General features: G+C 40.8%; 3 protein-coding genes and 1 long non-coding RNA gene across 4 annotated transcripts in view; 2 read left to right on the forward strand and 2 right to left on the reverse strand.

Moving 5' to 3' along the window:
* Positions 1–16,323, reverse strand: part of LOC134666433 (apoptosis inhibitor 5) — a 352,764-nt gene that overhangs the window by 295,971 nt on the left and 40,470 nt on the right. The window lies entirely within an intron of this gene.
* The window catches only part of LOC134666441 (uncharacterized), a 215,024-nt gene that overhangs the window by 1,549 nt on the left and 197,152 nt on the right, over positions 1–16,323 (forward strand). The window contains exon 4 of the mRNA XM_063523603.1: positions 304–375. Within this exon, the coding sequence (XP_063379673.1) occupies positions 304–375 (72 nt within the window). The remainder of the gene's footprint in view (positions 1–303; positions 376–16,323) is intronic.
* On the forward strand, positions 2,939–7,047 carry LOC134666450 (uncharacterized). Its single transcript, XR_010098506.1, has 2 exons — positions 2,939–6,616; positions 6,986–7,047. It is a non-coding gene; the product is annotated as an uncharacterized LOC134666450 (long non-coding RNA).
* LOC134666447 (tyrosine-protein kinase Btk) overlaps positions 8,429–16,323 on the reverse strand; it is a 37,379-nt gene continuing 29,484 nt past the window's right edge. The window contains exons 10-17 of the mRNA XM_063523609.1: positions 14,589–14,717; positions 13,802–13,995; positions 12,226–12,397; positions 11,697–11,862; positions 10,921–11,016; positions 10,534–10,675; positions 9,044–9,177; positions 8,429–8,622 (exon numbers count right to left, since the gene is read on the reverse strand). Of these exons, the coding sequence (XP_063379679.1) occupies positions 8,521–8,622; positions 9,044–9,177; positions 10,534–10,675; positions 10,921–11,016; positions 11,697–11,862; positions 12,226–12,397; positions 13,802–13,995; positions 14,589–14,717 (1,135 nt within the window). The 3' untranslated portion in view covers positions 8,429–8,520. The remainder of the gene's footprint in view (positions 8,623–9,043; positions 9,178–10,533; positions 10,676–10,920; positions 11,017–11,696; positions 11,863–12,225; positions 12,398–13,801; positions 13,996–14,588; positions 14,718–16,323) is intronic.

The raw sequence follows: 16,323 nt of genomic DNA on the forward strand, positions 1-16,323 counted from the left end.
ATTTTTGATCTAGGCATAGTGAGTGTAGAACCTACTGCATAATAAATAATAATATTTGGATTATTAATAGTTAGTTAAAAGGATTTTAACAGGACTCTCACGTTCTTGTCCACGTTATACTTATACAAATAAAAACTTATAAATTATATGTACAGATCACAATGAATAAAGGAATGATTATCAACTCTGGTTAATGTGGGATTTTTTCATTGTGATTGACATCTGTACATACAATTTATAGATTATAATGTAGTATGTCCCACAATAAAAAAGGAAAATATAAAACTCGTAGTTTTTTTACAGGTTGGATGAAAACACCTCAAGCAAAGTAACATTTGTTAACTCCGAGATGGATCTCTGTAAATATTTGATACCTGACATCTTGCCAACGGACGCTTAACAGATAGTTAGATGGTATTAACACCATCCTTTTTGATAATATTCAAATAACGACAAGGCATTATACAGGACATGGTACATGAATTTAGGTAAAAGTAGATTTATGTTAATGTTATTTACCTATTAAGGTCTAGGTTATTGTGCTGATATAAGGTCTATTCTGCTCCACCCATGTGTCAGTTACCTAACTACTTTTTTCCGTAAATACCAGTCACACCAACTGCTAACTCAGCAGTGATTTTGATAGCACAGACTATGCAAGTGTTATTGTAAACGTCAAACTTCTATAACTCTAAAACAAAGGTGTGAAATTTCATTGGACGGACCAAAAATATTTTAATAAATTAGGTATCCTAAGTGTTAAAGACTATTATTTTTAGATTAGTGAAGACTCACAGCTTGCCTATAACTACATATATTGTTAATTTAATGAATAAGAAGTTTATGACTATGTTAACAAGCACCTATATTTGTAACTTTCCATCAGAGAAGGGTCCTTATGCTTAATGAGCAGTACGGTCCTTTCAATCAGAATTTCTGTTGGAATTTCAGATAATAAGGTCCTTATTGCACTTCAAGCATATAAGAACCCTTCTGTGAAGGAAAGCCACATTTAGTCAACCACATAACACCAAATTGTCAATTTCTTACTTGAAGTTGAATTAGGTTATAATTATGTTATGAGTTACAAGGATTATTTATAATAAATTATATAAAACTATTAATTTATTAGCTTTAATAGAATAGGATTTGTGGCTTATTAAACTTATTATTAGTTAAAAACTTACAGAAAATTCACATGGATCAAGAATGTTTTCTTTTACTACAAAAGTTTATAAAATGCAAGTTTGGCAATTGTATACAAAATTGGAAGGTAACGGGTCTTTTAAAAGTTGTAATAGTTCGGTCTTGTCCCAAAAAGTAGGCATATTGATCTGTATGTATTCCTATCTACAGGGTAATGTTTTTAAATAAGTGAATATCCGCAATTATTTCAAGGAATCTAAATATCTTGATATTTTTCAAGTAAGTCAAAACAAAACTTTCGATACATTGCTGTTTTACGTGGGTACTGATATTATGAATGAATTCATTCATAGTGGCCATGTAATTTTGCAGTTCGCTGTACATCTTGATAATGATCACATGGTTGAGACAAATAAAGAAAAGGGCAAAGACAATGTAATAATAACTAATAACTGTTCTTGTCCCTCTTAAAAAAGTTACATATTTACCAACATATCGTTTGGTTTGTTTTATATTAGGTATTATAACGTACCTACACGAGTCTACAGTTTATATCGTCGGGTGACAAGCAAAAGTCACTAATTGTAAGTACTATCAAAAAATTAAAGTAACAATGCACTCTATTACACTTGTAAAACGGTTTATTGTCCAATAATTTCAATGGTGTTAGTTGGTAATTTTTGCTTGTCACCCGACGATATTTAGTCTGCGAAATGGATATGTTTTGTTATTGTTGTTTAATATAGGTATACTTAACTTATAATAGTAATTAATTGTAAATGATGAATTACCACTTAGTGTAGTTTACGTATTTGTTACGTCCAATATCTGGTTGTTCCTGCAAGTTATTTTTCACCACACGAGCTTGTAAAGGATCTCCTGGTTCAAAAACTGATGTTAAAGTTGCATTTTATCTCTCGCTACGCTCGTGGTTCAATTTTGGAATATTTCGCTTGCTCGGGTTTGATACTTACACATAAATAAATATTGGGGACATCTGACACAGATCAACCTAGCCACAAACTAAGCAAAGCTTGTACTATGGGTGCTAGGCGACGATATACCTACATACTTATATAGATAAATACATACTTATATACATAGAAAACACCCATGACTCAGGAACAAATATTAGTGTTCATCACACAAATAAATGCCCTTACTGGGATTCGAACCCAGCACATATTAGCAGGAGCGTGTAAACAAATTTACGCTCTTGTAAAAGAAAAACTACTGACGTATATTTGAGTCCTTTATCAGTGCCATTTCATCCTTTTATTTGCATTGAGATTAAACTATTTAAGTAAAATACTATTTATATAATATTATACCAATAAAGCAAGTACCTTAAAATGTTGATAGTTTTTGCTTAACATCACAGTTTTGTGCCTTCATTTTTAGGGTTCCGTAGGGCAAAACGGGACCCTATTACTAAGACTCTGCTGTCCGTCCGTCCGTCTGTCACCAGGCTGTATCTCACGAACCGTGATAGCTAGACAGTTGAAATTTTCACAGATGATGTATTTCTGTTGCCGCTATAACAACAAATACTAAAAACAGAATAAAATAAAGATTTAAGTGGGGCTCCCATACAACAAACGTGATTTTTGACCGAAGTTAAGCAACGTCGGGCGGGGTCAGTACTTGGAGGGGTGACCTTTTTTTTTGCATTATGGTACGGAACCCATCGTGCGCGAGTCCGACTCGCACTTGCCCGGTTTTTATAAGAATGCCGTAGTCGAGATTACATCACTTAGGGACTAGGGTGGCATTCCACTTGTCCTTGGATCTTTGTCCATTTGTTGCGTTTCACATTTCGCTTTAAAAAAAACAGGCCCGCGGGTGGCGTTTCCGAAATAGCTAATTTAACCAAAAGCAAAGAAAATAATACTTTCGTAAGTGTTTTAACTAAAGGCAAGGCGTCATAATAAATAACTAAAGGCAAGGTGACATAATAATAGCGGGTAATGTAAATAAGGAGTCGAATGATTTCAATTATTTTATTTGACTTACTAATATTACAAAACAGTTATACAAATTAATCACTGTACAATCCGAAGCGAATAACCACTAAATCGAGTCATCCATGTTGCACAAATATTCCTATTATATTGTACTGTTACATTTGTTTTGTATGCCTCGTAAAATCCTGTGCAAATATTCATCCCCAACTTTGTTTTCTAAAACGAATTTGACATTACTATATTCATACCATTTCGAATACAACCTCTAGCCGCCCATACAACCTTGCCAAGCAAAATGAAATTTTATTTTGTCAACACAAAGTTCAAATTAGAATGGAACAGGAGAACTTTTTATAGGTCTCTTGACGGCTAGAGGATAAAGGCGGCGAACACAATTTATAGGTGATATGAATGTGACTTGTAAAGGCGTCCGCTAGCTGGCGTGGTAGCACGGAGCGGGTGGTACAGTCGCCATCAGATATATCGGAACGGCCGAGGTGCTCAAAAATATCTGAACGCGCACTCCAACGCCTTGACAATAGAGGCGTGTTCAGATATTTGTGAGCACCTTGGGCGCTCCGATATATCTGATGGCGACTGTACAATGGCACCCGCGTGCGTGCGTCCTAAAAAGCCCGAGACATTTCTATTTGGGTATAGCGGGGTCCCTTTGTTACCCATAAAGTTTTAAGTCATATATTGTTAGTCATACCATTAGCCATAAAACTGAAACCGTTAAGTTTTCAGGATTTTCTTAAGGTTATCCTACAGATAGGTTAGGTTTGTTTTATGACAATCCTGAAAAGTGACCTGTCTCTGAACCAAATAAAAAGAACAACGAAAATGCGGGCAAACAATAGGTACATTATGGCATAAAACTTATTGGGAATCAACAGAGACCCATACTGCCCTGCTAAGGCGAAAAGCGCAATCCAAAAACAAATGATTTTGAAAATGGAATTCTCAGTTATAGAAACTATAAAGTATAAATTAGCAATGGATTTTCTTTTGAGATAGCGCCACTTGGCTTAGCAGGGCAGCATAGCGCATTTCAATTCTCATAAACAACATTAAACGTCGAGCCTACAATAATGTTTATATCAAATTTTAAGTCTCACGTGTACCTGTATTTTGTAATGTTCCTAAAAGTAATAAATGTAACAATAATATTGGCACAATGTTTAGAATTGGTTAAAATCGAGTCGTTTTATTCTTTAGTTACATAGAAAATTCAGGAAATCATTCAATGGACAAAAAACAAAGTGATAGTTAACATTACGGAATATGGTACATCTGTTTAATTAATGTTTACAGACAAATTATCACACATTTTGTTTGCGCTTTGTTTCCTTATTTTGACTAGTTCGTGTAGTAATAATTGAATTTACAACAAATCGTTTAGTTCAATTGTCAAATCTTTCATTACAACATTCACAACACACCATGGAATGTTTTGTGACGTCTTTTGATGTACGTACTGGCAATTATATACAAAAATCCCATTTTAATAAAATAAAAACATCTAATTAACTAATCTTATCTCGGATAGGTCATAGCATAGCTTATTGTATTGTGGAAGCAGTTGAGTTGTAGTCTGGCCATGGAAACGCATTATACTGAAAATTGCTACAAAATAAAAAAAGTTGCTAGTTTTCTTTAGGATATCTCACAAGTCGAAATAAGGTCTAGGTAGGCAAATGACGTATAAAACGTATCCCTTACCACTCAAGTACATAATATGTACTATATTATGGTCTCCGAGAATAAAAATAAAATAAATGAGTAAACCCATTCATAATTTTGAAAAAGAAACTAAATAACAATCGTACAGTTCAGCTGTCAGTAAAATTTGCTATCTTATAAATAGAGTAAGGCGCATTTTTCTAATGTTCTCGAATATTGAGATAAATTTTTAGGGTTTCGGAAAAGCGAGAAACAATATTGAATTGTATTGGTGCAGTAAAAATTATGTACTTCACTTTACTAATGTTCATCGAACATTAAAAAAAAACTACGCCAGCGAACAAGATTTACAATGAATCAATTTCCATTCAAAAAATATATCCTAAAAGATCAATATCACGATTCGATAGCCAAACTTTACTCAAACTGCCGAAAAAATATATGCTGCAGTGGAATCGGTACAAAACCAGCTTTTTATACTTTTATCTAACATAAGTAATTAAGGTTATGAGGCAAGAGAAACACTGGGAAAAGACAAACACTTGTAGGGAATTCTGACACTGTTTCCCTTGTCTCGAGCAAAATAAGCTGTTTCTCTAAAGGGGCCCACAGATTACCGGTTCGCCTGACGATATCAGCCTGTCAGTTAAATGCAAAAGGTGACAGTTCCGAGCAACTGACAGGTTGATATCATCCGAACTGGTAATCTGTGGGCCCCTTTACCCCCATAACCTTGTCTAGTTTAAGAACGTATCTCCTACGCACCGTATACTATATAAATACACAAAAGAACATCGCATTAAATACTATTCACGGCCTTATAAGTTACGCTGGAACATAATATATAGGTATGACAACACTAATATAATCATAAATACTGGTTTACGCGTAAAATAATGACTACATGTACAAAATGTCACTATATTATCTAAAAACTAACTTAAATACGTGTATAATAGTCTTTTTATTTACAGTAGATTATTAACTAACAATGATATGATATATTGATGAGTACGCAAATGAGTAATCGCTTAGTAGTAGGGGCACGGGTGCGGGCGCGAATCTAATTGGCAGTGGACGGCGCTAAAAATGAGCTCTGTGCAATTTATAAAACTTGAAAAAATTACAATTCTGTTTCAATCCCTTACTTTCCCGTATCAGATCGTGAGTTTATTGTCTTCGTTCGCTGTCGGATGTCACTACTTTCTACTTAACGTTATACTTCTAGGGGCCCTCGTTCGGGTGAGATCAGAAGTATTCTAGAACGTAAACCAGCGGCGCCAGCGGGCCGCACGAAGGCGAAACTCAAATATGTATCAATGGAAACACAAACCCCCTTATTCATAAAACTTTACGGACATGATTTAGTTAAAAGTTTTATTTCTTTCTTACAAAATACGTAAGTCAAAATGATAGATAAAGACAAACGATTCATATCTAATTCAGGCCAGTAACGCGTTTATCACCAAAAAAGTTTAGTACGGTCGAGTCAATATTGGTACATTTTTGCTTTGGACCGTCAATTTTTTAAAACTTTTATATTTCACACCGTTTTTATTTACAAGAATTGTTTTATTGAGATATCCATATTATGTCGAATTCTTTTGTTTTTCTTTTTTGTAGAATGAAATTAACCAGTTGAATTAAAAATGTAGAAACAAGATAGAACGTAGAAGTGTTACAATGTCTTTAAAACGTTGGAGTTTAATTGGTATCGTATTATAACGTTCCTTGTGAGTCATAAAGTTTTGTTCTTTCTCAGCGGTGGTAGCACGGTCGCATTTTTATCGCCTATCACTATAGGCATGTTGACAATTTTTAGGGTTCCGTACCCAAAGGGTAAAACGGGACCCTATTACTAAGACTTCGCTGTCCGTCCGTCCGTCCGTCCGTCCGTCTGTCACCAGGCTGTATCTCACGAACCGTGATAGCTAGACAGTTGAAATTTTCACAGATGATGTATTTCTGTTGCCGCTATAACAACAAATACTAAAAACAGAATAAAATAAAGATTTAAATGGGGCTCCCATACAACAAACGTGATTTTTGACCAAAGTTAAGCAACGTCGGGAGTGGTCAGTACTTGGATGGGTGACCGTTATTTTTTTGCTTTTTTTTTGTTTTTTTTTTTTTGCATTATGGTACGGAACCCGTCGTGCGCGAGTCCGACTCGCACTTGCCCGGTTTTTTAGAACTGTATTCATTTTATAGATAGACACGTAATTATTACAAAAAAAAATATTTAAAATTTTTATTCATTAATTTTAAACACTAAGTAGAGCTTAATTAGTTTAGTGTTTAAAGTTTGAGCCTAAACGCTCCAAGCTGTCACGTGACGTCACAAAAAGATAAATAAACAAACTGCTGCCAAAATGTCAGTCCTAGCGTAGATCAAAAGCTGTAGTATTTAATTTATCTCTCTTTCTAAAAGATAAGTATTACGTAAATATATAAGCTAAAATAATGAATAACAAGTTTTATATGTCTTATGCAGTGCCTATGTGTAAAAGAACAACAATCAAGAGCCTAGAGTATAAAACAAATATTTGTTACATGATACTTACGTTGCAGTTACGAATTTTGACTTGAATGATATTGTTAATTGCGCACTATATGTATACATATTACGTTCAGCGATGATAAAAACATTTCAAAAATGAATCACAATAACTGCTTTCACGTAAAAACACTTACAGTTACAATTTAAGATGAATTATTATGATACAACTAAAATTTTGAATGTAAATATAGCGGGCGCAGATATAACTTTTTAAATTTTATTTTTTATGTTTCCGACAGCCAACGTGGCAATGATAGTTCCATTCAGCCAAATAATTAAAAAGTTTTTGGTGAAATATCGTATTATATAACATTTTATTTATTAAATAATAAATAAATATATACTTTATTTCATGTAATAATATTTTTGTACGTAATAAATGTCTATTGTAGAAATAAAAAATACATACAGTTTTTGAACATCCAAACTCTGGTGGCATCGTATGGATTACGGTCAGGTTTGACGACTTGTCTGTGGTGTTTCTCATGTCATGACGTCACGCGCTCCGATTGGCGTTTACAGTCACGTGATACTGGGCATTATTTTAAATACTTTTGATTATTTTTAATTAATTTATTACGCATATTTACACTTGCAAAATATGATTTCCAGCATTCTAATATTCCCTGCTATGGTAAAAACATAACATGTTATATATTCGCGATTCATGTCAACATGCCTATTGTGTCACGTTCTAAAAAGTAAGTAAGTGCGAAAGTGCCAGGCATAGTATCAAGCGATGGAAATGCAACCGGATTGCCATTGCCGGTGAGAGAACAAAATTGTTTAGTTTACGGTCGATCAACAGCTAATTCAAGAACGAAATCGTAATGGCTTCCAGATAATACCAACAGGTATCTATTTCGATACCGTTTCCGGGCCTCGGGAGGGCGAGGTCTACGAGTCACATGAGCATAAAAAGGTGACGGTCCAAAACTAAAACGATCATAGAATTTAGCGAGCAAATCAAGTTCTCGTACGGTTTTTAGATTCGGCAGGTTTGGGTATGAGAGAGGCGAGCGATACATGGTAGTGTCACACGGCGGGCTGCGGAGCGTGCTCCCGGGCGGCGCGCGGCAGCGTGTGCGCGGGCGCGGGGGCGGCGGAGGCGGGGGAGGTGGAGGGGGAGGAGGAGGCGGGCCGCAGCAGCGCGAGCAGCAGGCGCAGTCAGTCGGCCAGCACGGCCTGCGCCACGCCCGCCAGCTCCTCCTTCAGCGCGCGGAACGACGGCCGCTCGTCCGGCGTCGCCCGCCAGCACGCGCGCATCACCTGCACAAGGAACCACCTTCATTATACGCCCTCCTGACAAAAACGACGTTTCATTATCTCTTCCTCGAATATTATGCAAAGGTGGTAACCCTAGGTAGGCCCTCCGAGCGGACGACACGGGTACGATGACGTCGTTCGTAAACGCACCTCGGGCCGTTTCTCGACATCTAATGTTTTCGCCGGAAACCGGACCGTGTTCTGCGCGTACGTCCAATTTTGTACGTAGCTACCGACGGCTGCGCCCAAGAAAATGAGACTTCGTCACCGAACGCGGACGATTGTCCAACGGACATCTACAACCAGCCAAGCCTTCCGTGTTCTGCGTCCGTCCATACGGCACTTGGCCGCACATGAACACTTCCCACTTCAGAACACCTGAGCATTTTCTTGCCGTGTCTTACCCGACTAGATAGATACTCACATTATAAATAACGGGAGAACAGCCATCAGGTTTCTCCAGCAGGTGTCCTCTCTGCACCATCTCCACAACTTGCGTGTTCTTCATCCGCCCGTACGGCACTTGGCCGCACGTGAACACTTCCCACATCAGAACACCTGCAGAAAGAACGCATGTTAAAAATAGTTAAAATATGAACATTAGAAAGCATGCCATTTTTTTATTTCTCACAGACTCACAAAAATCCCTCCAAATTTTGATTAATTTAAATTTATCGTTAAGTTAAGTTACTTCTCATTTTATTAACGACGAGGAATTTATCGTAGTGTTTCGACTTTATTTTTGTCCCATCCAAATTAATAAGGATTTGTACACAAATCACGCGAGATTCAATAGGTGGGGGCTAACGAAAAAATTACGGCAGATCACGTTGGAGGACACCTCACGTGTATTTTTCTACAGTATATACAGTGAAACCTGGTTAAGTGGGACCTGGATAAGTGAGAAACCTCTATAGCTGGGACTCATGATGCGGTCCCGACACTTTAGCACTGAATTACCTCTGTTAGTGAGATAAAACGAACCTCTATAACTGGGATTAGTTGTTGTGATTTTATAGTCACATTTACCTCTATAACTGAGACAGAGAGTGTATTTTACCTCTTTTACTGAGACTATATTTATAACATTACATTTTCCAAATAGTTTTTTTAGAATTTTATTTCAATTACCTCTGTATCTGAGATAACGTCAATCTATGACCTCTCTAACTTGGACTTTATTGATCTATTTCCGTATTCCGTATTCTTACTAACTCTTAGTCTATCCACAAATTCCGCTTTTGCTTAATTGTGTCTAAACGACTTCTTTAGTTACTTTATGTAGTTAAAACTATAGAAACGAAAGCTGAAATCTTGACAAGGAACAAGAATAAACCAATTTTCATTTAATACATTTCTAAGACGCAATGAAGTCCGTATCAAATTTAATTGAAAAAAATCTATCCTTTGGAAAATCATTCAAAATTCAACGAAATATTTAAACAGACTTAAAAAATATTTAGGGACAAGGATTATTTTACCTAAACATTTAAAGATAATTACAAAATATCTTATTAACCACCTCTATAACTGAGATATATCCTCTATTCTCACCTCTATTAATGGGACCCTCTGTAAATGAGACAGAAATTTATTTGTACCTGGCTAACTGGGAACCTGGGTAAGTGGAAAACCTCTTTAAGTGAGACAAATTTGCTCGTCCCTTCAGATCTCACTAATCCAGGTTTCACTGTAATATACAACTAGATAACGCCACTCATGCGCCGCAGCTCGTCCAGCTATTTTCAGATAATCGAGCCGACGCGTGGCGATGCATAGGCCCTTCTATTATTTGACTTTAGTTTTGACAATCGTTACCCCGAGTAACTACTCGGTAGTAACTAGGGGGAATAACATAATCGTCAAGTGAGTATACGTAATACTGGTGTAGTACTAGTAGATGCATGCACTCACCGAAGGCCCAGACGTCGGACTTGGAGGAGAAGCGCGTGTAGTTGAGCACCTCGGGCGGCGCCCACTTGATGGGGAACTTGGTGCCGCCCGAGCTGGTGTACTGGTCGTCCAGCACGTACCGCGCCAGACCGAAGTCCGCCACCTGCACGGTGCAAGAAGTTGCATCTTTATACGTGTGGCAGTGTAGCCTGACCATGATGGTAATTGTGGAGAAGGAAAACTTTACTACAAAAAGTGAAAAAAAGTTAAATAACATTACACTGACATCCAATTTACATGTGCATGCAAATTTTCAGATTTGAGGACAGAGAACATGACACGTGAAACTTTAAAAAACTCTTAAAATGTAGCCGCATTTGAGCTAATTATTTTGACAATTCAACTTACTTTTACTACGTTTTCGTCTCCTACTAAGCAATTTCTTGCAGCTAAATCTCGATGGATGTAGTTATGCCTCTCCAAATACGCCATTCCTTTGCACACCTGAAAGTTTACAAACAGGATATTATATATTATTGTATGTATTAGTTATTTTACAGTCAGGTTTTTATTAGTGTCTGACTGAAATTGATTTTATGTCAAACCCAGAAGTTCAGTTTTCTTTTCACTCACTTTAGACCGAAACCGAAACTTTTATAGCCGAGTTAAAATTGTTGAAAAGAATGTGGGTGGCCTGTTTTTGACATATGAACAAAAAACACCTATATTTGCAGGTAATTGAACAGCGAGCCGTGCCGCATGTACTCCGTCACGTGTAGATGTATGTAGACACGTGCCCACCTGTATGCACATGTCGAGCAGCACGGCGGCGGGCAGCTGGTCGGGTGCGGTGCGGCGCAGGTAGTTGAACAGCGAGCCGTGCCGCATGTACTCCGTCACGATGTAGATGTATGTAGACACGTGCCCACCTGTATGCACATGTCGAGCAGCACGGCGGCGGGCAGCTGGTCGGGTGCGGTGCGGCGCAGATAGTTGAACAGCGAACCATGCCGCATGTACTCCGTCACGTGTAGATGTATGTAGACACGTGCCCACCTGTATGCACATGTCGAGCAGCACGGCGGCGGGCAGCTGGTCGGGTGCGGTGCGGCGCAGGTAGTTGAACAGCGAGCCGTGCCGCATGTACTCCGTCACGATGTAGATGTATGTAGACACGTGCCCACCTGTATGCACATGTCGAGCAGCACGGCGGCGGGCAGCTGGTCGGGTGCGGTGCGGCGCAGGTAGTTGAACAGCGAGCCGTGCCGCATGTACTCCGTCACGATGTAGATGGGCCGCCGTTTGGAGCACACCCCGTATAGCTGAACTAGGTTCTGGTGTTGTAGTTTGCTGCGGAACAAAAGTGAGCTTCGCTAAGTATGTGATCTGTACCTACACTGTTTGAATAAGTTCGCGACGTACTGATTGACGGCCACCGCTAGCGTGTGTAATGTTAGTGTAGAAGCGTGTTTCATCTTTCAAATCTCTTCTGATTGGGATTAATAAAAAAAAATTTAAGAAATATATTTTTACCGTAGTTTTATTACTCAAATGATACATATTCAAATAAATTTATGAGTTAACTTTCAAAAAATTACTACAAACATTTTACGGGACGGCTGACCTCATAAAAATGAACTGTCACAGAGATCATCCTTCGACGCGAGAAATATAAGGCAGTCTTATGTACAAAACTGTGTAATGCAGACTCACGTCATGACCTTGGCCTCCTCGATGAAGTCGTCCTCGGACATGGTGCCCTCCTTCATCATCTTGACGGCGGTGTCGATGCGGCCGCGCCACTTGCCGCGCCGCACCACGCCGAACTGCCCCGCGCCCAGCTCCTCCAGCAGCACCAGCTCCGACGGGTCGATCTCCCATTTGTCTGGAACGTCAACACACACTCTCAACTGACAGGCTCACTATATCGTTAGGAGACAACAAAAACTCACTAACAAGTACTAGAAATGAGGTCAAAATACAGTTTTTTTTTTCGGAGATGTTCGAAATTTTAATGTCATTATAAGTCACAAGGCGTGGCCGAGGATGGAGGCGGCAGTGCTGGCCTCCTGTAAGTGACGTCACTAACCGTGGCTGAGGTCGGCGGTGGGAGGCGCGGGCCGGTCGCAGGGCGTGGCCTTGAGCCGCGAGCACAGCCCGCCGCTGTTGTGCTTGTGGTAGTTGATGAGCTCGGGGATGGAAGCGGCAGTGGTCGCCTCCTGTAAGTGACGTCACTGACCGTGGCTGAGGCCGGCGGTGGGCGGCGCGGGCCGGTCGCAGGGCGTGGCCTTGAGCCGCGAGCACAGCCCGCCGCTGTTGTGCTTGTGGTAGTTGATGAGCTCGGGGATGGAAGCGGCAGTGGTCGCCTCCTGTAAGTGACGTCACTGACCGTGGCTGAGGCCGGCGGTGGGCGGCGCGGGCCGGTCGCAGGGCGTGGCCTTGAGCCGCGAGCACAGCCCGCCGCTGTTGTGCTTGTGGTAGTTGATGAGCTCGGGGATGGAAGCGGCAGTGGTCGCCTCCTGTAAGTGACGTCACTGACCGTGGCTGAGGCCGGCGGTGGGCGGCGCGGGCCGGTCGCAGGGCGTGGCCTTGAGCCGCGAGCACAGCCCGCCGCTGTTGTGCTTGTGGTAGTTGATGAGCTCGGGGATGGAAGCGGCAGTGGTCGCCTCCTGTAAGTGACGTCACTGACCGTGGCTGAGGCCGGCGGTGGGCGGCGCGGGCCGGTCGCAGGGCGTGGCCTTGAGCCGCGAGCACAGCCCGCCGCTGTTGTGCTTGTGGTAGTTGATGAGCTCGGGGATGGAAGCGGCAGTGGTCGCCTCCTGTAAGTGACGTCACTGACCGTGGCTGAGGCCGGCGGTGGGCGGCGCGGGCCGGTCGCAGGGCGTGGCCTTGAGCCGCGAGCACAGCCCGCCGCTGTTGTGCTTGTGGTAGTTGATGAGCTCGGGGATGGAAGCGGCAGTGGTCGCCTCCTGTAAGTGACGTCACTGACCGTGGCTGAGGCCGGCGGTGGGCGGCGCGGGCCGGTCGCAGGGCGTGGCCTTGAGCCGCGAGCACAGCCCGCCGCTGTTGTGCTTGTGGTAGTTGATGAGCTCGGGGATGGAAGCGGCAGTGGTCGCCTCCTGTAAGTGACGTCACTGACCGTGGCTGAGGCCGGCGGTGGGCGGCGCGGGCCGGTCGCAGGGCGTGGCCTTGAGCCGCGAGCACAGCCCGCCGCTGTTGTGCTTGTGGTAGTTGATGAGCTCGGGGATGGAAGCGGCAGTGGTCGCCTCCTGTAAGTGACGTCACTGACCGTGGCTGAGGCCGGCGGTGGGCGGCGCGGGCCGGTCGCAGGGCGTGGCCTTGAGCCGCGAGCACAGCCCGCCGCTGTTGTGCTTGTGGTAGTTGATGAGCTCGGGGATGGACGCGCAGCAGTGCTTGTCCGACAAGTAGAACTCGCCGCGGCTGTTCTGCTTTATGTGATAGTGTTTTGTTTGCGCGTGGTTTCTGAAATGGAGCAATGAAAAATAGTAGGTACATTTTTATATTGACACGTTTTATCGTAAAAAAAAAAGTTAACGACCAGTATAAGATTACTCGTATTATAATAGGCCGAGAAAAACCCGGTCAAATAGTTAAAGACTACAATCACTACACCTTATAAAACAAAGTCCCCCGTCGCGTCTGTCTGTGTGTTTGTATGTTCGCGATTAACTCAAAAACTACTAAACGGATTTTCACGGTTTTAACACTTTTAACCTATCAATGAAGTGATTCTAAAGGAAGGTTCAGGTGTATAATTTGTTAACTGGGTCAGGCGTGTCTCACTCAGCGATTTCGTCGCTTGCTACAGGTAGCTAAAAGTACATCCGTTCGGCCCCAATTTTGGGGTTTGCCATAAGCCACGCGTGGCGCTGTCGCCACCTAGCGGCCATATCTGTGCTGATCGTAACAGACGCGTTTTGTTAGAGAGTGAGTCTTCTGTACTTAGTACTATTATTTATTCTGTGACCGGGTTAATGTGCGAAGCCGGGGCGGATCGCTAGTAATATATTATTACTAAGACGGTCGTCAGTATATCGTGTCAGTAGGTAACTTACACTTTGGTGAAGAGCGAGAGGGTGTACATGCCCTTGGTGGAGGAGTTCCGCACCACGAAGCATCCCTCCTTGTCCTCCTGCTTGAGAAGAGACTCCGCGCGCTGCCGCGACATCTCGCCCACGTACCATCTGCGGACCGGACATACGGAACATTCATACCAAGGCGTTCTACATATGTGACGTCTTACGGCAAAAGGAACCTTATGGCGGCTGGCGCTTACGTCGCATAGCGCCGCAATAATATTGGAACAGCGGTAAATAGCGTAAGCGCCAACCATCATAATTTACCTTTACCCGTGGGACGTAACATATCAATGCTTTTCAAACGTACTCCACGTATTAAATCTGTAATATTTTGTACTACTAAGTACTACTACTAAGATGGGTCAGCGACAGTATTTTGTAATATTTTGTATGTAGTTTTAAATGAAAACACAATTCAAACAATCATTCAGATAGGATCAACTGAGCGCACTTCATCTTAAATGCCGGCAACGCACTCACAGTCCCTATGGTGTTGCAGGTGTCCATAGTCGGCGGTAATCGCTTATCATTAGACGACTTGACGGGTCTTTTGCCTCCTATATCATAAAAAAAAACGCAGGATGGGAATTTATAAAAGTTATAAATAATATTCCTTACCTACAGATGATTAAAATCTCTTAATTTATCCCTACTAATATTTTAACTGCAAAAGTTACTCTGGACGTAATCACTTCACGCTTATATAGTTACAAACGATACTACGCAGTCGGAGTCAGTTCGAGTCTCGTCCGAGTCTGTGAGTTTGTCCACTTTTCATTTATTGCTAAAGTACTTCCAGTCCAGCAATACAAAAGGTGCCTCAATGTAGGGCACCATTCGAAAACAATTATGAAATATTTCAATTTAACTTTAGATTGGACAACATTTTGGTATAAAAGCTGTTTAATTTACTCCCACATCCTATTGTGACGTAAATGCGATAGGTATTTTTTTTAATTTAGTACGGATATTATGGGCATTTTCATTTAACTTGTACAAGTTAAGCGCGACTTAAGTCGTGTTTCAGTAACGTCTATCCGTTACATTCCTGACAAAATGTATGGGTCGTTTTTGTCGACGTGACAGCGTGATACAATTGTGTACATCACTTTCAATCCCGCAGTGTTAAAACGTGACGATTATTATATCACGTCATCCATTAAACGTTAATGGTTTCATTTTGTGATTCGGTAAAAGGCTGCTTTATTTTACAATTGTCTTGAATTGACATTCAAATTAACAGTTAGCGCAAATTCCAGGTAATGAGATTAATAATATAATTATGAACTTTATTATGTAAGTGGGCCATGCGATCACTTTTACTAATGACTCATGCAGAAGCAAAAACAATCATTCACTCTTGCCAGTTTACGTGACTCATATTATGCCCCCAATTAGGATTGTTCATTTTTTTTAGACCCCCATTTTTATTTTATTTTCTGAAAATATAGGTTAATTTAAGATACCAATTTGAATGATTTAGTAATTCGTGGCTCGGTTGAATATTTATAATTTATTGAAAATATGAGATACGACTTCTCGTAAATTACATGTCGTCGGCTGATTAGGATAATGCACAAGCAACAACAAGCATTAAAAAAATAGTTGTCATTGTCAATTGATTGTAATGTCACCTTTCGACAATGTCAGTGTCACGAGTTTCTATAAATAACAATCGCCTGGAATGGAAAACTCGTTTATTTTGAATCAT

The sequence above is a fragment of the Cydia fagiglandana genome, chromosome 8 (genome assembly GCF_963556715.1).
Source record: "Cydia fagiglandana chromosome 8, ilCydFagi1.1, whole genome shotgun sequence".
Classification (NCBI taxonomy): Eukaryota; Metazoa; Arthropoda; class Insecta; order Lepidoptera; family Tortricidae; genus Cydia; species Cydia fagiglandana.